This window comes from Euprymna scolopes, chromosome 23, assembly GCF_053919585.1.
Source record: "Euprymna scolopes isolate OS-2025 chromosome 23, ASM5391958v1, whole genome shotgun sequence".
Taxonomy (NCBI): Eukaryota; Metazoa; Mollusca; class Cephalopoda; order Sepiida; family Sepiolidae; genus Euprymna; species Euprymna scolopes.
The window spans coordinates 55,776,722-55,804,062 of NC_136504.1; the positions used below are offsets into that span (position 1 = coordinate 55,776,722).

Here is a 27,341-nt window from a genome sequence, read left to right on the forward strand (position 1 = left end):
CAGATATTAAGTTACCAGATGTTTGGATTGACGACGTGTTAATGAATTCTATCTGATATGAAGAAACCAATAACCCTACACTGTCTCTCTTTCTCTATTTCTTGCTTTCTCTCTCTCTCTCTCTCTCTCTCTCTCTCTCTCTCTCTCTCTCTCTCTCTCTCTCTCTCCTATTCTTTGTTAACTGTTTAGCTTCGAAGATGAGAGCATTGGTGCAGTATATTCAAAGATATGTCTTGAACTACAATCAACTTATTCTCTAAATGATACTTTTTTACAAGTGAGTCACCACTTATCAAGGTTCGAAGGCAACTCGCGGATAATAGTTAATGAGTGTACAGCCATCATTAATCATTAATAGCAGTAATCGTTAATAGCAGAAATTGGGTATAACTTGATTATTCAATGGGACGGCTCAGCAGGAGCTTGTTCACATTGGACTTGAAGATGAACATGTTGTAGTCAGCTGGAAAGCTGGCTAGCAGAACAGAGTTCCATAGACGGACAGTTTTAGGAAAGAAGCTCTGTTTATGGAATCTTCATTTAGATTTAGCCACAGATAGAGAGTGGGGGAAATTGTTGATAGTGGTTGTAATTAGACGAGTGTTTTTTTTTAAGTTTAGCAAGGGGAGATCATAGATTGAAGCTCAAACGAGCGCTTGCCATGAAAATAACAATAGAGCAGAGACAGGCTCGCAGTGTGTCTTCTGTAGGAAAGAGATTTTAGGGAAAAGAAACGGGCATCACCTACTAGGTTTCTAAACCGCTTTAGAATTCTGCTAAGGCAGGATAGGATGCTCTGAGCAGCTCCTGCTCAGATGTGGCAACAATACTCCCTCCTAGGGCGTACTTAGCTCTTATATAGGCAGAAAATTGCATTGGCAGTGAGATATCTACTTGAGCGGTAGAATGATCGAATCATTTTTCTGGCGATCTTGGCAACGGATTTGATGCATGTCTTCTATTTTAAATCAGGAGCGAAGGTCAGTCTCAGGAGTTTGTCACTGACAACAAGAAAATAACCTTTCTAATTCCTAAAACAACAACAAAAAAAGCATTTCTAAATTCATTCACCTGCGAATTTAGAACTGGATATATAGTGTAAGTTTTGAGCTTTACGTTTTGACATGGTTTTCATAACTAATGTGTTTACGGTCAGATGCACTATTTATGGACTGCAAATTCATTTACCAATAGATATGCAACTCTGCTCGCTTTAATTATCTAAACATGGTCCTTTTTTGCTACTCACAAAATTTAGATCAGGAATGGTTCCTAGACAATACAAAATAACCTGTACTTACTTTTCATAGCCTATGCATTCTCTGTAATTTGTTTACCCTAGCAATACATGCATTTCGATTATGTTTAGGACTTTTATGTAGAATTACCATTAGTAATTATGTCTGTTAATGTGCATCCCCCTTTTTGTATTATGTTCCTCTGTTTCTTTTTATAAATCTTCTGTATGAGAAATAAATGTATATACATTTATAAATAGCAACCGTCTCTTTATTATTACCATTTCTTCATCATTGTTGTTTTCACCATTTATTTCTCACCTTCATGTGTTCTCGAAAAAATGCATACCCAATATGGCGACCACCGGCCTGATGAATATACTCCAATTCATGCTTGCTATACAAACATAAAAATAAAATATAAAATTTGGGGCTCATAGTGCAGTGGATAGAGGTGGTGAGTCTCTACTGTTCCAGGTGAGCATTGTCTGAAGACAACAGTTTCAAGCCTACCCAAGCAAGGCCAGAGGACTAGTAGGGTAAAACGTGGTGAGACAACTATGGAAGGCAATAATTACTGGGGATACAATTAAAAGACTAAGCATTCCTATCCTGTCACAGTTAATCACCTGAAGAAGGCCAGAGGATAAGTTGGCTGAAACGTGGTAAAACAACAACAACTATGAAGATGAGGATAACAGTCCGCAAAATAATGAATACATAAAGTATTCCTTTTATAAACACGTTTAATCCGTCTATACCAACACAGATTAGGTTTTATAACCATTTCGACCTCCACTATCCTCAGGAGTTATATACTATCACCGTTGTTGTGTTTGGCCATCACTGTGATAGCAATCAATGATCTCAATATCTTTGTCAGCAGGATCACAATCTACTTCCCATGATGTAAATTGTCTATTAGTGAAGTTTGTCGCACAGTTTTCCGGGAAGCACATCCTGGCCGAGCTGGTTAATCAGAAGAAATTAAAAAAAAAAAAAATACATGAAAGTCAACAGAGCCCATTCAATGTCAAAGAAACACAACAAGACTCTTGTCCTGTATTTCTGGTAAAACAGGTGAAGCATACATGGTCCCCCGTGAGTGCATAAAAAAATGACTAATTTCAGCATTTGCCCCCATCCCCCATTTAGCTCCAAAAGTCCCCAAGGCCTTAACATATTTAAATTTGAGCTCAGTACCATGCAAAACTTCTAAATAGACATACACTGAAAATTTTTGACAAATATGGTAAAATAGTCCCAATGATGGAGTGTTTTTATTAGCCCTAAAAGAGCCCCTGGGGCACACTCAAGAGTTATCGTGAAGTATAGACAAACAAACTTATATAGAAATCAGTTAGTTACAACTTTTCAGAAAGTTTTATAAAAATCCAAGGCATCAATTTTTTTTAATAAGCACAAAAGTGTCAATTTTAGCCATTTTAACCCGAAAGGCACCCCTAAGGGGTGGGGGCACCCGGAGTTTTCCCAGAGAATCCGTTTTGTTACTTTTTTACTCATATCATGTTTAATGTTTGTGCAAAATTTCAAAAAATTCCAAAGCATAGTCATTGAGAAAAGTACAAACAGATGAATGGACAAACAGACGAACAGATGAACAGACAAGGGTGAATTTACAGGCCCATCGTCCTTTTGTTGGGAGACCAAAAATATATTCTCATATTTACAGAAAGATTTACATCCTGTTACAAACAAACACATACACACCTGCATACAAGTGTAACGCCTCTCTCGAGGAAGTGGTTAAGGATTCTTATTTCTCTAGATTCTTGGCACGTGTTGTCTAGACTCCTCGGAGGTTGTTACATAAATCTGGTATGCTGAAAGCGAATATCGAAGCGGCAGGCAGGAAGAAAGACAAACAATTGTAGTCTATCTACAAAAGCTTAATTTTCACAAAATTATGTACAAATGTTTTTACAATTTTCATTCAGATTTTGTAAGTTCTTTTCAAAGTCTCAACTCTCTTCACAGACAGCGACCGACGGATGGATGAGGTGGGGAGGGGTCACGTCTCTACTCTATTCTACGACTCAACTCTATCTCTGCTCTTCACACTCTCTTCACAGACAGCGACAGACAGATGGATGAGGTGGGGAGGGGTCACGTCTCTTCTCGGACTCAACAAGCAATCTGCTATGAAACTCTCCACTCACTCTGATCTGAAACTCTCGCTAATTTTCGCATGACAGTCATATATATAGTAAGGTATGTGGATGAGATATTAATTCTCCCCAGCGAATAAGATTTCGCCACGAAATCTCCACAAAATCGAAAGCCCCAGGTCCCTGGGTGGGCACCATTCCCACACCTGAAATTCTCTCACCATTTTCAAGGACAGATGTCAATTCTGACATCCGACCCTGGGTTCATTTAAGGCCAGACAAGGTTCTAAGTGAAATTTCCTGTCGTCAACTTTTAGCCGTAAAAATATATTTCTCTGGTTTTCAAACAATATCTATTTTGACATGACATAAAATATGTATATTTATCTTCTCTATCTTAAATCCTTCGGTTATCTGGCGTCACCTGGTAATACAAAGCTACCTGAGTGTAGTTCTAACGCTCCTCAATGGGAGGATTACATTACACAAGACACTAGCCCCTTGTAGGGTTAATGGCTTCCCTTATCTCCGGTTCATCTGGCATAGATAAAAACCTTATATCAGAGCATTTAATCTTGAAGGAAAACTCGAGAGTTATGATACCACCTAATTGAACAACAAGTGTTGTATTTTTGTTGTGCTTAAAACAGTGATGACACACTGATATATGAAAATATAACGATATATCTTTATTGTCGGTGACGGTTATGGATGGTTGGTTGTTAGGAGATGTTCACCGGGACATTCTTTGATTCTCCCTATGGCCCAAACCATCAACCAACAACAATGTCCTTTGTCGTTGTTATTATATAACCATTTATGACCACCTGAAACCGCTCCTTGAGTCGTCATTGTCACTGTAACTAAACCCCAAGGCTGTTGTATACAATCGTTGTCATTTCACTAAATTGACCTGACTTTGATTACACCTGTGTAACCTTTTTGCCGAATATAATTTTTCAAATATATATTTAACTTATCTTCTTTATGACAATTGCTCATTTTTGTTGTTTGTTTACAAACAGGTGCATGGTTTTTATTCAGATGACCTTTTGATATATTTAATAATTATTTTGTTGTTTCTTTGCATTTGTCACTAGGTGAACGTTTTAGTCAAAATGATTTATCGGTACGCACGTTCAATAAGTTCAAGTCATATTATTTGGATTCTTCAGACTACTGTTCTTATCTTGAGTGCTATTTTCACAACATTTTAGTTGATGTGACCTTTGACCTTCTAGAATTGTTCACAAGGTCTCGTGGCAAAGTGGATTAAGTACTTGGAAAAAAATCAGTTGTAAAAGTTACATTCCTGAAGGTCAAAGGATCAATGCCTTCATCCACTGTACCATTGGTCCCGAAGGAGCGAGAGATATGAGGAAACAACAATAACTATGAAAATAAGGAAAACAGTCCGCAAAAAAAAAAAATCAATACACTAGTCATGAAGCCTCATCTCAAAAGATTCCCAAAAATATTGCAGCCATGACAGAAGTAATTTAAAATATTCCTTTCGGAGTTATGTCCCCTGCATTTAGACTCCTACCGTCTACTCTATAACGTCTCACAAAAATGCAATTTTACCCAATTTTCTGTAAAAATCACTTTTAATTATAAACGACTTTCTACTCGATGAATTTTGGTAATTTTTGGATATATTACTATTTTCGACATGACAATTAAGCATGTAGTATTGTTTTTGCTTAAAACGACATAAAAAAAAAAACGACGAAATTACAAATGAATCTTATCAACTGTATGATATTCTGTTTCTGACTTCTTTTTTTTTCTTTTCAATTTTCTTATCAATTTTTTCAAGCTGGGGATGGGGCATCCTACTAGATACCAGACATTCACCCACTATCTTATATATTCCAACCGAAAGATCTTTTAAAGATTCTAATCGTTCCTTTAAGTGCGATTCTTTGTAATCTCTCTTGCACTTAGTCCACCGGGTATATTTGCTATGTATGTTTTGAAATTTGTTTTTCATGAGTCCGGTTCTCCTATAATTACTGGGATGATAGAGATCTTCCTAAGATTCCAATTTCTTTTCATGTCGTACATAAAACCTTAGTATTTCATTATCTTTTCCTTATCAGTTCTGTTTAACCCAGCATCACTGGAAACACTAACTTCTACCAACGTTGCTTCTTTCTCCTTCCTGTTCCATATCACTCTGTCAGTTTTAATAGCTCCGTTTTCTGGGTCCGTAGCTGTAGGGATTGCATAGTCATAGTGAATGGTGCATGACTTATTTCCGACTGTTATTTCTGGTATATGTTCCCTGGACTTGCTGCTGTATTCAATATTCAACATTTTACAGATGGTTCAGTGGAGATATTTACACACTCCATTGAATCCTATTACCTAGTAGATACCGTTTTATAGGTAGGGAATATACCATGACTATTTCGGATTTACTGAACCGTGAAGTTTGCCGTTTTTCCTCTTGATGAAAACATACTTTTCTATAATTTGCTATTGGGCCACTAGCTTGTATTTAATCATTACCAGTTAGGTTGCCTAAGTGAAGGAGTATGATGTTAAGAAATGCAAAACTTTTAATGAAGGCATATATAAACTGTGGCTCACTGTAGCTCTTCGGTGCATTTTATAAATAGTAGATTAGGCCAGAGAAAAGTATATTGAGATTTTCCTTACTTGGTATTTAAATATGGCCGATATAAAATCATAATGTTGTGTGACAACAAAAGCAACTTACGATAATTCAATATTTCAACCAATTGTTGCATACTCACCTGATCTAAGTCAGGCCCGGGCCCTTCGGGGCCTGGGCAACAAGTGTCAAGCAAAGACCAGCAAAAACCTTGGTTAATGTAGGGGTAACCCTTCATACCAATTGTCACTATCCAGCTCCCCTACTCCCCGGGGAGTTGGTCCCCATTTCCCCTTCACTCCTCACATTAAAAATCGGCCTTGTGCCTAATTTGCTCGGTGGGGGAGCAAATAAATACGCTTACCTGACATAAGTCAGGCCCGTGCCCTTCGGGGCCTGGGCAACAAGTGTCAAGCAAAGACCAGCAAAGACCTTGGTCAATGTAGGGGCAACTCTTTATGCCAATTGTCACTATCCGGCTCCTCTGCTCCCCGGGGAGTTGGTCCCCATTTCCCCTTCACTCCTCACATTAAGGGTCGGCCTTATGCCTGGTTTGCTCGGTGGGGGAGCAAATAAATATCTATTTCAACCAATTGTTGCGATGAAGACTATTTTGTTCATGGATTACTTATATTTTTTAGGAACTTCTTCAATTTGCCAAAGAACATTACAAAGACCAAATCCAGAAAGACATTGAACTTCATGAAAGAGTCAAAGCTGAGCGGAAAGTTGAAAAATATCAGAAACATTACGAAATGTGTTTTGCAATTGTTCTACAAATTACTGACTTTGCATATCGAATTTGTGATGAAAGGGCATCATCAAAGGGGTACGTCAAAACCGTTTGGTGCTTTTTTTTTAAGGGGATCCTAATGGCTTAACTTTATTTACTACACAAAGATTTTTGTGCATTGATTTTTTTTTTACAGATTGTTATCCTCATCTTCATAGTTTTTATTGTTTCACCACATTTTGGCCAACTATTCCTCAGGGCTTCTTTGGGTGGTTAAACCACGACAGGATAGGAACACTGAGTTTTGTAACTGCATCCCCAGTATTTACTGCCTTCCATAGTTGTTGTTGTCTCACCACGTTTTGGCTGACTAATCCTATGCCCTGCTTTGGGTAGGATTGAAACCGCGATCTTCAGACAATGCTCACCTGGAACCGTACAGATTCAATGCCTTCATCCACTGTACCATTGGTCCCGAAGGAGCGAGAGATATGAGGAAACAACAATAACTATGAAAATAAGGAAAACAGTCCGCAAAAAAAAAAAAAAATCAATACACTAGTCATGAAGCCTCATCTCAAAAGATTCCAAAAAATAAAATAATATACAAATATGTTTTATTTAAAAAAAAAACCCACAAACTATTCATCACTTCTATATATCTCATAATTTATAAGAAACATTTTCTCAAAAAGATATTAAAGGTTGAATAAAAGTATTCCTCATAAAAATCTTTGTGATATATTGCCCCACCAGTAATTTATAGTGGAACAATGATATTAAATAATGTGTTTCCTTTTATTCGTATGACTAGTTTATCTTTCTGGTGTTACCCGGGATCCAATGAAGTCATTTTAGGTTTTAATTTTTATTTATTTGCATATTGAAAATAAACTCATGCAGAAAAATAAATAAAATTTTAGTTGTAAAGGAGACAACTCGTTTTATAGTCTTCATTAAAAATATAAGTTATTCCCCCCTCGCCTTTCTGATTTTTCGGTCATAATTATTTTTTCCCCATATTATCAGTTCTCCAAATGAACACTATTAAATACAGCAATAAACTGTAGTAAACTATGTTATTTGGAAATAGGGTACGATTATGAATATCTCCAATATCGAATAGGCCTTATACACTGTGAAATTTACTTTATGTATTAAAACCAAAGAGGGGGAGATATAGCATATGAGAAATATTTGGAATCAAGTCTCCCCTTCCTGTTATTTCAGATCATTTGAAACCATAGCAGTTAGTTTTTGTCCATCCTCCGTCAAGCCAGAGGTTTTAGGGGAATATCGAATATTTTGTAATGCATATGCAAAACTAGGAAAACAAATGACTATGATTTGAAGTATTGGTAATGGTGCAGTATCTTTTCACCCAAGAAAAATCCTTTAAAATTATCACTATTATAGATTTTCGAGGGTGCTGGAAACGAAAATAACAGTAAAAATCCCAGGAAACGAGTAGTTTCCAAGATATGAAGAAATTATAGAGTGGGGGATCACTTTTCTAAATTAATTTAACTTAAAATGAACATTCACTTCCATTTTCATAAAATACGCTTAAATATATTTGAATTCATGCAAATTTCGTATTTATTATGGCAGAGCCATTTCTCTAATCGGTATTATATTGTATGTAACGTATAGTATTGATTTCAAAAGTTTGAAAAAAAAAATAGGATTTGAGTGCCATCAGCTAGAATCGAAACCAATACATTTAGCACTCCAGTCACATTCCCAACCGTTTGAGCTAAGCTTATAGAAGTTTTAAAATTAAACCATTTTTAGCTATGAATAGTTTTTTTTTTTTTTTAAATTAAACCACTTTTAGCTATGATTAGTTTTACACATGCGCAAACTAATACAAATATATCGGTAAGTTGAAATAAACATTTTGCATTTCAATTTACAGATTTCTGTACGCGCTTTTCATCCATCCAGACAAAGGTTTTACTTGTTATAAAACTATCCTTGGTGTATGATTACTATTTCTGGTTAATTTCAGTGTTATGTGACCAGTTGTTTAAGAGTTTATCGGCTAAATATTTACACACAGACAGACAAATAGACACACATACAGCTACTGTTATCTGTCTGTCTGTCTCACTCGCTCTCTCTGTCTGTCTCTCTCTCTATCTATCTCTCTCTCTCTCTCTCTCTCTCTCTCTCTCTATATATATATATATATATATATATATATATATATATATTAGTGATGGGACGATTCCAATATTTTTCCTGATTTCCCAAAAATATCCAATTCCATACTAAATTCTTGATTCCAATACAATTACCGATTCTTTATGAATCTCTAAATATTCAACAATAGAGTTGTTATTTTTTCCCTGATTATTGTAAACACACACATTAAATGTGCAGATATTTTTCTAAATGTAAAAATACACTTGTTGGGGGTGGGGGGGGGTGATCTATAGATTTTAGTTTTATTGGTAGTTTAAAATCAATAAATATTTATTATTTTATCAATCATTACTACTAGCAGTGGAAGATTTTGCTTAAAACAAAATCAAATAAAAAATACTATTAAAAAATCGTTTTGACATCGGGAAATAGCCACAAATTTCTTCGATTCCAATGCCCCCCAAATTCCTGATTTTTCTGATTCCAGATTCCGATTTCAAATGATCGTCCTAACACTAATAATAATAATGATAATAATAATAATAATAATAATAATAATAATAATAATAATAATAATAATAGAAACTCAAATAACATGGACGCTGAACAGGTAAGTATAACCTCTAATTTCAGGGAACAAAATGATAACTATCAAAAGGACAAAAATGAAGAAAGAAATGGACAATAAAAGAGAATAGACTCGTAATGGAATGCTACTATAGAGGTCATCCTAAATATAGATATGGAGGTTATCGGAAACGAATGAAAGAACTATGGGACCTATCCAGTGACTTCCATATGACAGAACAAAGAAGTGCGGACCAAGCAAGACTGATACTCAAAAAAGGTTGACTCTCTAAACTAGAACTAACAGAAATACAGAGAAAAATAAATGATGAAACTGAACAGGAAGCATCACCCAACGGAACCGCACGTAGAGCAACACCACAAGTTGAAGCCTCACAAGTAAAAACACCAAAGGCCAAGGACCAACAAAGAACGAAGTCTACAAACGTGGAAACCGAGAACAATGAAACAGAACTAACAGAGAATGAAGCGAATGAAGTAAATAAAATAATATAGCTGATGAACGAGGAAAAAACAAAGCTCCCATCGTTAAGGAATCAAGAGCAGAAGAAACTAAAAACAGAGAAGGTTAACAAGCTCCTCTCACATATCCCAACAAATACAATCACAGACTTAAACAACCTAATGTACGCAGGTGTCAAAATGGTAAGTATGAATCTCAAATCAGAAAAACAACTGGGGACAAGCAGACCGACAAAACCTGGATAGGAAATAAAACTAGAAACCCAAATACACAAACATAAAAAAGAAACCAAAATAATCAACAGGAAGAAAGCAATGTGGAGAAAAAGGAATATTGGAAATGTAACTGACAGAGAGAGGCTAAACAAGAAACATGAAGAACTGGACCAAAAAATAAAAGAAAAAGAAGCGAGATTGAGACGATATAGATATAAATCTGAACAATGCAAACAAAATAGAACATTCGAAACTAATGAAAGCAAATTCTACCAAAATGTGAACGGAGGAAAAACAAAAACAGAACAACCAAATCCGACAGAAACAAAACTCTACTGGAGTAAAATATGTAAGAGCGACGAGATCACAATAGCAATGCCGAATGGCTGAGACATGAAAGAAGAGTTACAACAAATAGAAGAAGGAACAGTGAATGAAATCAACAAGGAAACCCTAAAGAAAACCATAGGAAAAATGGCAAACTGGAGAGCACCAGGGCACGAGGGGATACAAGGGAACAAATCTACCACTCCCTGAATAACCGTGGACTCATCCCTGAGGAGCAGAAAGGATGCCAGAAAGGGAAAAGAGGAACACATGACCTGTTATATATAGATCAAAAAATCCTAAAGGATGTAAAAAGGAGGAGAAAGAATTTAGCCATGGCATGGATCAACTACAAAAAAGCGTACGACAGGATCCCCTAAGCATGGATAATAGAATGCCTAAAAATACCAAGCAGGACCACCAACGTAATAGAAAATTCAATGAAAACATGGAGACTGGAATTGACAGCTGATGGGCAACACATAACAGAAATTAACATACAAGGAGACTCATTATCACATTACTGTTCATCATAGCCATGATGCCCTTGAACAGTATTCTGAGAAAGTGCCAAGCCGGATACAAGTTCTCCAATACAGAGGAAAAAATGAACCACCTGGTACATGGACGATCTGAAACTTTATGCAAGGATTGAAAAGGAGCTAGAGACACTAATCAACACTACCAAAATCTTCAGCCAAGATATCCAAATGGAATTTGGAATGGAAAAGTGTGCACAACTAGTTATAAGAAAGGGAAACTGGAAACGACAGAAGGCATGGAATTACCCAACCAAACAGAAATGAGGGCACTAGGGAAACAAGACGACTATAAATACTTGGGAATTCTGGAAGCGGACACCATAAGAGCAACAGAAATGAAAGGGAAAATTGGAAAGGAATACCTCAGGAGAACAAGAAACCTGGAAACTAAATTATATAGCAGAAACCTAATAAAAGGTATAAATACATGGGCAGTATCATTAGCAAGATACTCTGGACCGTTTATAGGGTGGACAAAAGAAGAACTGAAACAACTCGACCAGAAAACCAGGAAACTTATGACCATGCATAATGCACTACACCCAAAGGACGATACTGACAGACTCTACGTGAAAAGGAAAGACGGCAGGAGAGGACTGATCTGTATAGAAGACTGTGTGAAGGACACGAAAAAAGAACTAGAAAAATACATAATGCAAAACATTGAAAGGATAATTATGGCAGTCAGAAACACTGAAAAAAACAACAAAACAGAAAACAGAGAGACAAACGATAAAACGAGAAAAGAGAAATGGGAAGAGAAACAACTCCACGGAAGATTCATAAGAATGACAAAAGATGAGAATAACGAAAACACCTGGACATGGATGCGAAAAGGACATATAAACCGAGAAACTGAATCTCTAATAACTGCAGCACAATATAACTTGATAAGAACCAACCATATCAAAGCAAGGATCGATAAAACACAAGGAAGCAGCAAATGCAGGCTATGTGGACTGAGAGACGAAACGATAAACCATATAGTAAGTGAATGCAACAAACTGGCCTAAAAGGAGTACAAAAACAGGCATGACCAAGTGGGGAGGGCGGTGCACTGGGAATTATGCAAACGACTGCATTTTGAGCGTACAGACAAATGGTACAAGCATAAACCCGCAACAGCACTTGAAAACGAGAACCACAAAATCCTATGGGACATGGACATACAGACGGACAAACCCATCCAAGCAAGAAGACCAGATGTCGTAATCATTAACAAGAAAGAAAAATCCTGTCAAATCGTAGACTTTGCTGTCCCAGCTGACCACAGGGTGAGTATGAAAGAAAAGGAGAAACGAAGCAAATACACAGAGTTAGCCAGAGAGTTAAAAGGGATTTGGGTGATGAATAAAATCAAAATAGTACCGATAATAGTAGGAGCACTAGAAACAATCCCAAAAACTTTGAAAAAAGAATGGCAGAAATTGGAATCAGAGGAATAGCTGCAAAAATACAACGCCTAACGATAATGAAAACGGCTGAAATATTAAGGAAAACCCTAGAATGTGGGGAATAACATAAGACAATATAACAAAGAAGCGTTACAGGGAATGAAGAACGCTGAAGTTCTACACCACTATCATGCATCCCCCCCCATTGTCTCATCACTGCCCCCCCCCCCAAATAGAAAAGTGATACCCAAGAGCCGAGAAGGAGAAAGAAAGACTGAGGAGAGAGCGCTGGCCAGACCTCCGCTGGACAAGCGCAAAGAGAACTGGAATCATGGGGAGGCTTATTGCCACTCAAATTCCAGTATAAACCAATGGCCACTACCAGCGAGAAATCAATGGTATGAGGCTGTTGCGATGACGCAAATTCATTTGCAAATACTATCGAAGGCGGTGGAGAGAGAGCTGGACGTCTGGAGAGACTTGTTGTCACTCAGCTTCCAGAGAACACCACAGGTCTCCAAACCGATCGTTTGTTGACTTGTGTGAAAGCTCCATGTGAGCCAATAATATATATATATATATATATATATATAGTTTTGGGGCGATTAATTGCTCCCTTATATGCAAATGCATAGATTAAGCCGCCAATTTTGTTTTATATATGCAAATCTCTCTCTTACTTAATTTGGATACAGCGGTGGCGTTCTCACGCTGCTACTATCGCGAATGAAACACAGTAACAAAATTAACTTATATATATATATATATTTGTGTGTGTGTGTGTGTGTGTGTGTGTGTGTGTGTGTGTTGAGAAGGAGAGAAAAAGTGATTAATTCTTTTTAAATTAAAATATAATTGTTTAGAGATATTGTATTGCAAAGTTGCAATTTTTAAAAATCAGTTTTAATTTTGAAATGTCTTTTTCTTTCGACATAATCTTTACATTTAGGAGTTTAATGAAACCCAAGTTAATGCGTGAATGGAAAGCCCTTTTCATCAACGGGCAGCCTTTGTATGAAGCACCGGTTGAACCAGCGGGAGAAGGCGTCGCGGGAGAAGATCTTCCTGAAGCTGATCACGTGATAAATGAAACGACGTTACAGTTGATGGACGAAGAAGACTTCAAAGAATACAAGGTACGAATCCAAAACAGAACCAAAAAGACCAAAAAAGTTAATTGGTGATGGTGGGGGTACTCTCTCATCAAATTTGAGTAAATTTATTTTGACATTTTGTTTGACATTCAAATTCAAATGCCAAACAAATCAAAATCGTTTTCACCCGGAATCGGTAAATCAGAAAAAAATCAGTTTTGCAATATACAATGTCTTTTCTTATTTTATTTTGGTTAGTTTTTGCTTTTGTGCACCTAATGACGTGCAATGGCCCTGTGATGTCTGTTCCTTTATCGTGTGGTCCAAAGACTAAAGTATAAGTCCTAGTACTTAAAAATATTATGGGGAAAAAACAACCAAAATATAAAGAACAATTTTTTGTTGTTTTTTTTTTTTTTAATTTTTGAAATACTTTGAGATGTGCATTTATTTTTTTTTTGCAGACTGTTATCCTCATCTTCATAGTTGTTGTTGTTGTTTCACCACGTTTCGGCTAATTCATCCTCTGGCCTTCTTCAGGTGATTAAGAGCGACGTATCCCCAGTAATTACTGCCTTCCATAGTTGTTATCTCTCCACGTTTTGACCAACTAATCGTCTGGTCTACTTAAGTAAGTTTGAAACTGTTATCTTCAAACAATGCTCACCTGGAACCATAGCCACTCAATGCATCTACCCACTGCACCAGGAGCCACTGAAGAAGACCAGAGGATGAGTTGGCCAAAAACGTGGTTAAACAACAACAACTATGAAGATGAGGATAACAGTCCGCAAAAAAAAAAAAAAAAATTAATGCACGAAATAGATAGAAACATTGTTAATGTTTCATAAAATTCGCTTTGAACTAATACTGAATACTCTTTTAAGTGGATTAATCAAAAGACGGTCACTAAATATGAAAAAAATATTTTAGTAATTTTTGAAGGTTAATTTGTTTAAATTTAAAACATATATCCAGTTTAAAAAAATCCTTTAGGCTATTCGTGACCACACACACGCACACACACACGCACACACACACACACACATTCAGCTTTATATTATAGATATACATATAATGAATAAATATAATAACATTGCTTACAGTACGCCATTTTGATTTTGTTTTTCTAAATTCAAAATGGCGTAATGTAAGCAAATAATAAGGTAATTGCAGCTTCTCTTCCAATTTTTGGAATTTTTAATCATGTCCAAACGCATTTCATTTCTTTTTGGTGGATTGATAGTTGCTATTTCTTTTGATGAGTTAAGGGCAAAATAGGTTTATTAATTTAATTGATCATTAAGTGAATCATTATGTGCTGCGAAACAGATACTGTCAAGAACTGTAAATGTCAACTGAATTAAAAGAATAAATTGTAAAATGGTCAACATCATGAAATTTGGAATATAGACTTTTGTTAGTTATTCATTATATGCTCTGTAATTATATTGAGCTTCTTAAGTAAGGATTGGTATATATAAAAAGGAAATATAAGTGAATAAAAAATATTTCCATATATATATATATATATATATATATATATATATATATATATATATATATATATATATATATATATATATATATATATATATATATATATATATATTATAAGACTGGGAAGCCATCAGGGATCTCATCAGAGATGCGCTATCGGGAAATATCTTTTTTCTTCCCACTGAACAGTGTGCAAATGAGACCATTGAATGGTTCAAAACGGCAATTGAAGCACATGTTTCAAATTCTATAGTAAACCCCACTCTTTCCAATGGTTTGCTTTTACTTGTGCAGCTGCCATTGCTCAAAGGCAGCATGCATACTGTAGATTTAACCGACATAAGTCCAGTACAAACAGACAAAAGTTTATAGAAGCTAGAAGTAATTGTAAGAAAGAAATAGCGATAGCTACGAGAGAATATACCAAAACCACCAGAAAACGCATCGAAGCACAGTTATTAGGAACCCATGATTCCTGGAAAATCTACAATAGTGTAGTGAATAATGGGCAATTAACAATTCCCCCATTATCCAACAATCATGAGATTTTTTGCATGGAAACCGAGAAGACTAACATGCTTGCCAGTCGGTTTGCCTTAAACTCCACATTGGACCCAGCAAACCACTCCCTCCGTGACCTTTCACATTAGGTGATCTGAAAATTACCTTCTCAGGTGCATGATATCATAAAACACTTAGACCTCTCAAAAGCATGTTACATTCAATGCTGCCAAGATTAAGCTTGTTTCCTTCAATAATTACAAGAAACCTTCTCAACCACAAACAGCAATTTCTAAAGATACATTACCTGAAAGTACTTTGTTCAAACTCCTTGGCTGAACGTTCACAGGGAACATGGGTTAGAACAGATACATTGAGAGCATTGCCAGGGACGCTGCAAAGAAGGTGGGCTCTCTCTATCGTGCTAGAAAGTTACTTACGCCTGAAAGTATCCTGTACCTCTTCAAGACCACCATTCACCCATGTATGAAGTACTGTTGTCACATTTGGGCTGGGGGATTTGCTACCAGTCTCTCGCTCCTAGACAGGGTCCAAAGAGAGTTGCCAACCTAATAGGTCCTGAACTGTCATCTAAGCTTCAGCCTCTGTCCCACCGATGAAATGTTGCATTCCTCTGCCTGTTCTTTGGTCAAGATCAAAGTGTAGTATCTGTTCCGGCAGATACTGCAATCTATGACTAGCTATGACTAGCAAAGATCAGATGTGGGGGCAACCCCACATGCCTGACCTTTAACCAGCTCCCATTTCCCTCCTCTCGGGAGCTGGTCCCCTTTTCCCCTTCCCCCTCCCTTCACTCCTCACATTAAAAATCGGCCTTGTGCCTAATTTGCTCGGTGGGGGAGCAAATAAATACCATCTGTTCCGGCAGATACTGCAAGCTATGACTAGCTATGACTAGCAAAGACCAGATGTGGGGGCAACCCCACATGCCTGACCATTAACCAGCTCCCATTTCCCACCTCTCGGGAGCTGGTCCCCTTTTTCCCTTCCCCCTCCCTTCACTCCTCACATTAAAAATCGGCCTTGTGTCTAATTTGCTCGGTGGGGGAGCAAATAAATACCATCTGTTCCAGCAGATACTGCAAGCTATGACTAGCTATGACTAGCTATGACTAGCAAAGATCAGATGTGGGGGCAACCCCACATGACTGACCTTTAACCAGCTCCCATTTCCCACCTCTCGGGAGCTGGTCCCCTTTTCCCCTTCCCCCTCCCTTCACTCTTCACATTAAAAATCGGCCTTGTGCCTAATTTGCTTGGTGGGGGAGCAAATAAATACCATCTGTTCCGGCAGATGCTGCACTTAAGATAATTTGTACCAGTCAATGGAGGGGAAACCCTCCATACTGGGACAATTATTATTTTTGGTAACCAGAGTGCCCCCTTTTTGCCTACTTTTAGGGGAGCTGGTTTTTACCTCACATTAAAAACGGCCTTGTGCCTAATTTGCTCAGTGGGGGAGCAAATAAATACCATCTGTTCCGGCAGATACTACACTTAAGATAATTTGTACCAGTCAATGGAGGGGAAACCCTCTATACTGGGACAATTATTATTTTTGGTAACCAGAGTGCCCCCTTTTTGCCTACTTTAAGGGGAGCTGGTTTTTACCTCACATTAAAAACGGCCTTGTGCCTAATTTGCTCTCTGGGGGAGCAAATAAACACCATCTGTTCCGGCAGATGCTGCAAGCTATGACTAGCTATGACTAGCAAAGACCAGATGTGGGGGCAACCCCACATGCCTGACCTTTAACCAGCTCCCATTTCCCACCTCTCGGGAGCTGGTCCCCATTTCCCTTCCCCCTCCCTTCACTCCTCACATTAAAAATTGGCCTTGTGCCTAATTTGCTCGGTGGGGGAGCAAATAAATACCATCTGTTCCGGCAGATGCTGCAAGCTATGACCAGCTATGACTAGCAAAGACCAGATGTGGGGGAAACCCCACATGCCTGACCTTGACCCAGCTCCCATTTCCCACCTCTTGGGAGCTGGTCCCCTTTTTCCCTTCCCCCTCCCTTCACTCCTCACATTAAAAATCGGCCTTGTGCCTAATTTGCTCGGTGGGGGAGCAAATAAATACCATCTGTTCCGGCAGATGCTGCAAGCTATGACTAGCTATGACTAGCTATGACTAGCAAAGACCAGATGTGGGGGCAGTCCCACATGCCTGACCTTTAACCAGCTCCCATTTCCCACCTCTCGGGAGCTGGTCCCCTTTTTCCCTTTCCCCTCCCTTCACTCCTCACATTAAAAATTGGCCTTGTGCCTAATTTGTTCGGTGGGGGAGCAAATAAATACCATCTGTTCCGGCAGATACTGCAAGCTATGACTAGCTATGACTAGCAAAGACCAGATGTGGGGGCAACCCCACATGCCTGACCTTTAACCAGCTCCCATTTCCCACCTCTCGGGAGCTGGTCCCCTTTTTCCCTTCCTCCTCCCGTCACTCCTCACATTAAAAATTGGCCTTGTGCCTAATTTGCTCGGTGGGGGAGCAAATAAATACCATCTGTTCTGGCAGATGCTGCAAGCTATGACTAGCTATGACTAGCAAAGACCAGATGTGGGGGCAACCCCACATGCCTGACCTTTAACCAGCTCCCATTTCCCACCTCTCGGGAGCTGGTCCCCTTTTTCCCTTCCCCCTCCCTTCACTCCTCACATTAAAAATTGGCCTTGTGCCTAATTTGCTCGGTGGGGGAGCAAATAAATACCATCTGTTCCGGCAGATACTGCAAGCAAAGACCAAATGTGGGGGCAACCCCACATGCCTGACCTTTAACCAGCTCCCATTTCCCACCTCTCCGGAGCTGGTCTCCTTTTTCCCTTCCCCCTCCCTTCACTCCTCACATTAAAAATCGGCTTTGTGCCTAATTTGCTCGGTGGGGGAGCAAATAAATACCATCTGTTCCGACAGATACTGCAAGCTATGACTAGCAAAGACCAGATGTGGGGGAAACCCCACATGCCTGACCTTGACCCAGCTCCCATTTCCCACCTCTTGGGAGCTGGTCCCCTTTTTCCCTTCCCCCTCCCTTCACTCCTCACATTAAAAATCGGCCTTGTGCCTAATTTGCTCCGTGGGGGAGCAAATAAATACCATCTGTTCCGGCAGATACTGCAAGCAAAGACCATATGTGGTAGCAACCCCACATATAAGACCTTGGTCAATGTAGGGGCAACCCTTCATACCAATTGCCACTATCCAGCTCCCCTATTCCCCGGAAAGTTGGTCCCCATTTCCCCTTCACTCATCACTTTAAAAATCGGCCTTGTGCCTAATTTGCTCAGTGGGAGAGCAAATAAATACCTCAAATTGTAGTATCTGTTCTTCAGATGCGGCACTTCCATTTCTCGTTCTCTTTCAGTGGAGGAGAAATCCTTCACGACTGAGACAATTTTTATTTTTGTACCGTCTCTCCACATTTAAAAAACGAACCTGGTGTCTAACTCTGTCCCGTGGGGAAGCATTGTAAATAGGTACAAGTATTTTAATGGTGGGTGCTCTGATGATGTTTATTACGGTTTTATTTGAAAAGAAGTTCTTTCTGATGTTTATACTGTGATTATAAGTTAATTACGACTGCAAGAGAACTGGTTAGCCATACCGAGATCTTATTTGCAAATACTGTGATCTGGAATATTTGGTCAGAGTTTACTTTAGTAAAAAGTATCCTCACGCTAGGTTGTCCTGACAAACCCCTCTAGCAGAGAGACCTTAGATACTCGAGGATAGTGTCTAGTAGGCATTCAAGTTTCTCTCCCATAGGCATTCAAGTTAACGTAATATACCCATTGAAAATTAATGTCAAAATTACTTATTGTTTAAGTATATTTCTATTCGATTTCACCAACTTCGATGACAATAAAAGTATTGGAAGTGTGGAACATCCGTTGATCCTCATTCAATCCCAGTCAACGTCAGGTTTCCCTGGTAGTATCTCTATAAAGCCACAGTTTGCCCATACATAGAGTATTGTTGCTACATCTATCCTAGTGCATCAACTGCTAGTCTCTCACTCTTGGACATGGCAGAAAAAAGTTTCTCCAACCTAATAGGTGCCGAACTGTCTGACAAGTTCTAGTTTCTGTCTGATCGCCAGAATGTTGCATCCCTGTGCTGAGGTCCCCCCAACATTTCTACTCAAATAGTTTCTTTCCACAGATCGTTTACCTTTGGAATTCCCTTCTTGTTTCCTATTTCCACGAATATAGCAATTCAAATATAATGTGAACAAATATCTTGCCATATAAACATGCACTTAGAATGCTCTCTATGAATGTAGCCGTAATCATAGTAGCCCCTTGCGTCTAAGTGAAAATATACCTTGCATGGGTGAATAAAATAAATAAATAAATAAATAAAAAATATGTGTCTTGCAAGGAAATACGAAAATGTAAACTCAGAAATATATTCAACCACTTGAATGATATTGTATTGTATTTCATGTATTTTTTATCATCTGAGTTGACGTCACTTTCTTTTTCTTCTATCTCCACTTCCGTTTTCACGATATACAACTTTTGTTTCACTTCTTCCAATCCCATTTTATCCTTGGCGGACTGGTTCGCCTATATTAACACATCACGTAACAGTTATACATATTATTAAAAAAACGAAAATTTGTTTATTCTCTACAGAGAATCAAACACATATACTAATATATATATATATATATATATATATATATATATATATATATATATATATATATATATAATTTAAAACAGTTTTTTTTAAAGGAATTTAATCTAATCATTTTAAATATTATTCATTCGATAGATTAAAAAAATCTATAAATATTGATGTTTCTATCCGTCTCTTTAAAATTTTTAAATTAAAAACAAATTTTAATTACACGTCCGGATCGCATTTGAAACCGGACCATTTCGACGGATGTCTTTAATGTGTTATGCTGTGTTATGTTTAATCATTATCCATTGATGATATCTTGTCTTTGTTTTTAAAGGATATGTTATATGAATGGATGCTGCCAGAAGATGCGATCAAATCTAAAGATAATGTCGTCATTGGTCACATTATTGCGCGTCTCTTGTCGATCCTGAATCCTCCAACGGTGAGTTTTTGCCCATTGTACTCGTTATTCAAATTTGTCTGTTTAATCTTATTCAATATTATATTTCTCTTTGTCTGTCCGTTCCACTTTTTCTTGAAAACTACTAGACCGATTTGTCTGAAATCTTGTATGAACCTTTGGTATCCGTTCAATGCCCAGTTACGGAGTAATAGGAAGGATTAATAATGGTTAGTACTTAAGTTCCACTGCCGGTTTGACTGAAATTTTTATATTTCCAACCATCAATTTGGCATTCATTCATTATAAGTCAACGGGCTATAACTTTTGCCCGTTTTTAATGAAATAAAAAGCCTGATTCCAATATAATGTTGTTATATTTTGTTATTTTATTATATCAAGCTGTAACGAAAGTTATGCCCGTTCTGAAAGCTCAATAACATAATTAAATACTAGCAGGACCTGTGAAAATTCCACGGGGGACTCATTTATATGTAATATATTGATGTTGGCATTCTGTAGATATTCAGTGTAAATGGAGACACCCTGATATTATTATAGCTTTTTTGTTAAAACTGCAAAAGTATTTATCTAGGCTAGCACGAATGCCCGGCAAAGCCCGGTCATAAATTATGCTTAAATATGATAATTTAAGTCTTGCATCTTTCATATATATTATTATAGAGTTAATGTTCTATGGATTTTTATATATTATAAAGTTGTGATTTCAAAAATAAAAAAAATATATCCATAAGACTTGGGTGCATTAGCTGTAATCGAAACCGAAATAAAAACTTATGTATATATATATATATATATATATATATATATATATATATATATAACTTAAGTTCCTTCAGTTATAATCGAAACCGAAACCAAAACTTATGAAGAATTTTTGATAAAATTATTTATAAAAAAAATAGATGACTTAAGTGCTATCAGCTATCATTGAAACCGAAGCCAAAACTTATGAAAAATTCTTGGTAAAATTATTTATGACAAGAAATGGAAGTACATAACAATTAAACGCCCCGGATGTAAGCATGATACAGAAAATAACGCACACGCTACCGTATTAATATATAGATTCTGCTTGTTCCTTCCTTAGTATGTTCTTTATGCTTTCAATAATTAGATTCAGTTAAAACTCGTTACTAAACAACCTCGTTACTATGCAACCTCACTAAAATGCCATGCTTATCATCAAGTAAATATTTTTTGTAAAATAATCAGAAAAAAATCCCAAATTTATTTCTCCTTCCATAGAATTTCCACGAGTCCTGCTAGTCAATTAAGATTGCACAAGTAAAATACCTCATTGTGTCACAATATGAAACTTGTACAAATCCCACCAACACCAATTGGTTGAATGACAAGCAGATGTTAGGTGTTTGGATTAGGGTTAGCTCATCTACAAAACACGAATATTGATCCAGCATAAAAGTATGCAACAAAAGTTGGCATTCCCCCCTCCCCTCTCCCGAATAAAACTAACGTAACAATCATCACACATAGACAAATTACTTCATCTAGTTAATAAATAAGTTAAAAATCATCTGTTATGCAAGGGTCATTCCAAAAGTAAGGACTCCTATTTTTTTTACTAAAAAACTAAAGCATAAAAGACATATGAAGACGGGAGTGGTATCATAAAAACGAGCGACTCCAGAATTTATTTTTCTACATAGTCACCACCATTCTTAATGCCCTTTTGCCATCTTTTTTATGCTTTGGTCCTGAATGTTCGGAGTACACTTTGTCACTCACATCTATGTCATCACTCTGAAATCGACAAACCCATCTCCTAACTGTGCTGACATCAACTGCATCGGCTTCGTAAGCGTTCAACAGTTGTCAATGAATGTTGATCGGTTTAATTTTTTCTTCATGGAGGAATTCAATGACGCATCTTTGCTTCTGATGCACGTCCATGACAGAGATTGCTTTCTTATAGTCTCATACCGTCAATATCTGCAACAGAGAGATAAAACTTTCAGGCTATGAATGCATAAGTTCAGTCATCATAACAATGCAATTTGCAATCCCCTCTGATCCATTTGGGCAGAATAAAAAAATAGGAGGCATTACTTTTTGGAACATCCATCATATTTAAAAAAAAAGAAATTCTTTTCTTTTTTTTTTTAATTTGAAAATGATTGTTGAATATTGAGCCGGGGCGACGCTGATAAAATCGGAAGTGTGCGTTCACACACATTTCAGATGGATTTGATCTACATTCTTATGGTGTATAAAAATGACCTGAATTGTAACTATCATCGAAAACGAAAATGATGAAAGGTTTACATTCCAGGTCAGGCAAAATAAAGAAAAGCAATCAAATATTTTAAATATTTACATTTCAGGAATTACAGGTGATGTCTTTATACGACACAGATAACATAAACTAAAAGAAGAGACGACATTCGTCCAGTGTGAGTGAAGAATTCCGCCATTACCACATGAACACACACACACACACACACACACACACACACACACACACACACACACAGAGCTAAACGCAGTTGTTCTGTTCCGCCTCTCCTTTGTTAATGGCCAACAGTGAATTGTAAATAAACTTGTATGTTGACAAAATTCGTCTGTGTCGATTTTGAGAACAACAATAAAAGAATTTGTGTATTTGTATTATTATTCATCAGACTACTGTTCTTATCTTGAGTGTGATTTCACAACGTTTCGGTCGATATAACCTCCGACCTTCTTCAGGTGTATCTTGTTGAACTCGAGAACGTTTCTGTCGAACTTGGGAATTTAGACGGAATTTCGAGCGGAACACGTTATTTATTTCACGGGGGTAGCGTGCTCTTGTTCCGTCAGCTATGACTGGATAGAGGTCCTAAGTAATTTGCAATTGTATTTTTTTGGTCGCCCACACTGAGGATTGAACCTTCAACCTTCAGGAGAATATCACTTTTTACGATTGATTTTTCCCAGTACTCTAATCACTGCACCATGGGTCCTTGGGTTCTTCAAAAATTCAGAAACGGGATAAAAGAATTGTTAGTTGTATATAATTTTGCAAGCATTTGAAAAGGGCAAACTAGAAAATTATATATACATTCAATAACGCAACACGATTTAGTTGTTCTAGAACGATATTTATTGAAGCCATTTTTTTTTTCTTTCCATTTTTATAGCCACCTCCAAAGGATCCAGTGTTTCCTAAATTTTCTATTCGCGGCTGTATTTTAGGAAAAATATTCAGCGGAAAGACATCCATTGTTTCTAAATTAATTCAAGGTATGAAATTATTGATTGCATTGTATTTTTTCTCTTATACTTATTCCCCAGACCATAACAATTTTTTTTATGGAAATCGCTCCAGACAAGGCATACAGCCACTTCTTAGAACTGCACGCCTGTGGAACTCTGTTCTGTCTGCCTGCTTCCCATCTGACTACAACCTGGATGTCTTCAAGTCCAACATAAACAAATTTCTAATGAACCGCCCCCTTAAATAAACACTTCATTAAATCTCCACACTAACGTACTGTACTTGCAATAAGCCTTATCCCTGAGTGGCTTCCGGGCCTTGATAAGTAGTGACCACCGTGTAAAAAAAAAAAAAGCTAAAAAAAAAAAACTACTTCAAAATCAAAATCTTGCCAATGGTAAATGTTATATGTAATAGATTCTGACACAGAGAACAGCAATTTTTCCCTCTTTGTCAGAAACATCACTCATGGAATGTGAGGACTAAAGGACAAAATAAGGCGAGAGTTACTAATTATTAGGCCTATGACAAGAAAATATTCTTTTTATTATTTTGACTCTCGAGTATATATAAGCTGATATCTTAAATGTTTTTTATATAGACTGATGTGGTTCTCGATTGGTTAACTGTGTCTAACTGTGCCGGATATATACTCGAGAGTCAAAACAATGATAAGAATATTCTCTTGTCATAGCTCTACTAATTATACAGTAGGACGGTTCAACAAGAATCTATTAAAATTAGATTTGAAAACAACCATGTTATAGTCAGCTGGGGAGCATCCCTTTGGTATTGTGTTCCACAGACGAACACTTTTAGGAAAGAAACATTGTTAATAGGATTTTGCTTATTTTAGGTGCGGATAGAGAATAAGGGAAACTGTTGACAGTTGTAGCTAGACAAGTGTTGCGAATGTTTTACAGGAAGGAACATAGATTGAAGCTCAGTCTAGTGCCTGTCATGAAAATAATGAAAGAGCGGTGATAAACTCGCGACGTTTCTTCTGTAGAAAGAGAAAGTAGATTACAAAGACGGTTTTGTACACTGTCAAGACAGAAAAGGGTACTCGTAGCAGTTCCTTGCAAGATATGGCAACAGTATTCTGTTTAAGGATGTATTTGGCTCTTGTGTAGAAAAGTAAGAGTTATAAATAGGTAGGGGGAGTATAAGAGTGTAAAGGACACTAAGAGAGTTACATAAAAATATAAAGTTTTTGATTGGCTGAGTAAAACCTTGGGAAATAGGAGAAAAGATTTTAAATGAGAAAGTGGGAGATGAAGTTAAGAGACAGGTAAATCCTGTTACAATGGGCCATCGAGAAGGATGACAAGTGTCACTACTGTAATACATACGGGCTCGGCCAAACCAATCCGATTTCTTCAACAAGCACTCAGATCTAAAATCAAAAATAGGAAAAGTAAAAATGTGATTGCTTTAAAAAAAATTTTTTTTTTTAAATCCTGTTCACCTCAAATAAGGCATATTGCCATTTAGACGTAAAGGACTATTATTTGGAACCATGTTATGGGGAGATGAGCAAGATGTCGGTTTACATTACATTTAAACTTCTGCATGTCAGTACAGTCAGGGAAACAGGTAACATGGAGGGAATTCCAAAGTCAAGCAGTTTGAGGGAAGAAGTCTTTCTGGCATCTAGGGTACTCTACAATAAAGAGGTAGGATTTTGTTGCTAAACGGGTTTGTCAGAGTTATGTACGTTGAGGGAGTAAAATTGCCATTTTTTTTCTTTTTTAAGCTAAAAACCTTCCACTCATGTGACAGGATATCAAACCCTTTCTTTTTCTTTGACCATTTTTTAACATCTTTGTGTTAAAAATTCACCTTTCAGTAGACATAGTTAAGAAAATTTATCTTTTCAATAGACAGAGTTAAGTAAATTTATCTTTTCAATAGACAGAGTTAAGAAACGTCTATTTAGATGTCTTATTATATTGAATCATGAGGATGGAAGTCAAGTGTTACTATATATTGCTAGACGAAGAGGGTAGATAAATACAAAGCCGTTGTTGGTTGAAAGGAACCATAGTGTTGCCAATAATCGATTTCTCAGTTCCGATCATCTTGTGCAGATATTGTAGCATTAGTTGTCTCTGCTGAATGTTGTTGATTTTGTTGGGAGATTAATTTTATATTAAAAGAAAAGTCCAATTCTCGCACGTAAGAATACGGTAATAATTCTGTGGATAAGTTCTGAAACAGAAATATGGCGACAGCTTTTGTGAGAAAGAACACGATAAATGTATATAACATTTAGAGCAATTTTACTATGTGAGTAAAAATGGCATATAATACAACAAGAAAAAGATAAAGGTTCAGAAAGGAGGAAAATTGTTATGGTTGCGAAAACGTGCTTCGCAAGAACTTATCTGGGTGAAGAGTTTGAGAAACAGGTTGCACGCATGCGTCCCTCAATTCTGGCTCTTTTCGTGTGAATGTAAATATATTCTGCTTCTTGGCCTTAGTAGGAATGCAAGCAAGAATTTGACGATGAATAATGACTGTCTTCTTGCTACCATTATTTGCTTCCTCACTGAGCAAATTAGGCACAAGGCCGTTTTTTAATGTGGAGAGAGGAGAGGAGGGGGAAGAGAAAAGGGGACCAGCTCCCGAGAGGTGGGAAATGGGAGCTGGATAGTGAGAGCCAGCTGGTATGTATGGTTGCCCCTACAAGGGCCAGAAGATTGCCACAAGGGCAATGGTCTTTGATTGCAGCATCTGCCGGAACAGATACTACATTTTGATCTTGGCCCGAAGGCCACAAATGTTCCCCCGCTGGGGTGGGGGCAGGGGTTGTGTCGAAAAGTAGTCACTGTTCAATGTGATAACGGCAAAGAAGAAGTAGGATGGCTTTCTGTGACTGCCGTTGAGGGCTTTGTCGCCGAAATTCAATCACTGTCCTGCTGTGCCCGAAAAAGAGGCTGGAATGCAATGTGCAAGGATTTTTATAGGCTGACTTACATGACTCCTAAGGGAGTGGGGATTGAGACTCCTGCTAGCCAATTCACGGGCCTTAAAGGGACCAGGCAACAACTAATCAGTGAGGGGAAGGGGAGACATAAATAAATTCCAATAATTTTGTTGTTTTAAAGCAATTTAAAATTCTGCATTGGGCTCACCAAGATTGTACCTTAGGATTTTCTGGTCTGCACAAAGTCATTCTCGTTGGCTGTAGCTTTGCTTCATATCTGCAAGATTGTATTGGGTTACACCCAGCAGTCACAGCAGCAAGGCCAAGCGATTGCATACAGAGTCATGGAAAGTTTCGTCTTGTGCAAACAAAAGAAAAACTGGATGCACATATGTACTACACAGAAGCAGCATAATTACTCTCATTCCATGGATTTGCAACGAGGAATATAAGTTATCATAGTTTATCATATAATCAGAACAATAAGGAAAAGTTAAGGGTAAATTTAAGAAAAAAAAACACTCTTTAGGCAATGACATTTCGAAGCTAAATGCTTCTCATCAGAAGAGAAGGACCAAAATTATACTATTTACTAGTTATCCTGTTTTTTTCGTTCTCATTTC

At 37.3% G+C, this 27,341-nt stretch overlaps 1 protein-coding gene across 1 annotated transcript in view; it reads left to right on the forward strand.

Annotated features, from left to right (window-relative positions):
• Window positions 1-27,341, forward strand: part of LOC145245909 (sperm flagellar protein 2-like) — a 246,690-nt gene that overhangs the window by 57,725 nt on the left and 161,624 nt on the right. The window contains exons 9-12 of the mRNA XM_080107652.1: window positions 6,629-6,816; window positions 13,347-13,533; window positions 20,486-20,593; window positions 23,713-23,815. Coding sequence (XP_079963778.1) covers window positions 6,629-6,816; window positions 13,347-13,533; window positions 20,486-20,593; window positions 23,713-23,815 — 586 coding nt within the window. The remainder of the gene's footprint in view (window positions 1-6,628; window positions 6,817-13,346; window positions 13,534-20,485; window positions 20,594-23,712; window positions 23,816-27,341) is intronic.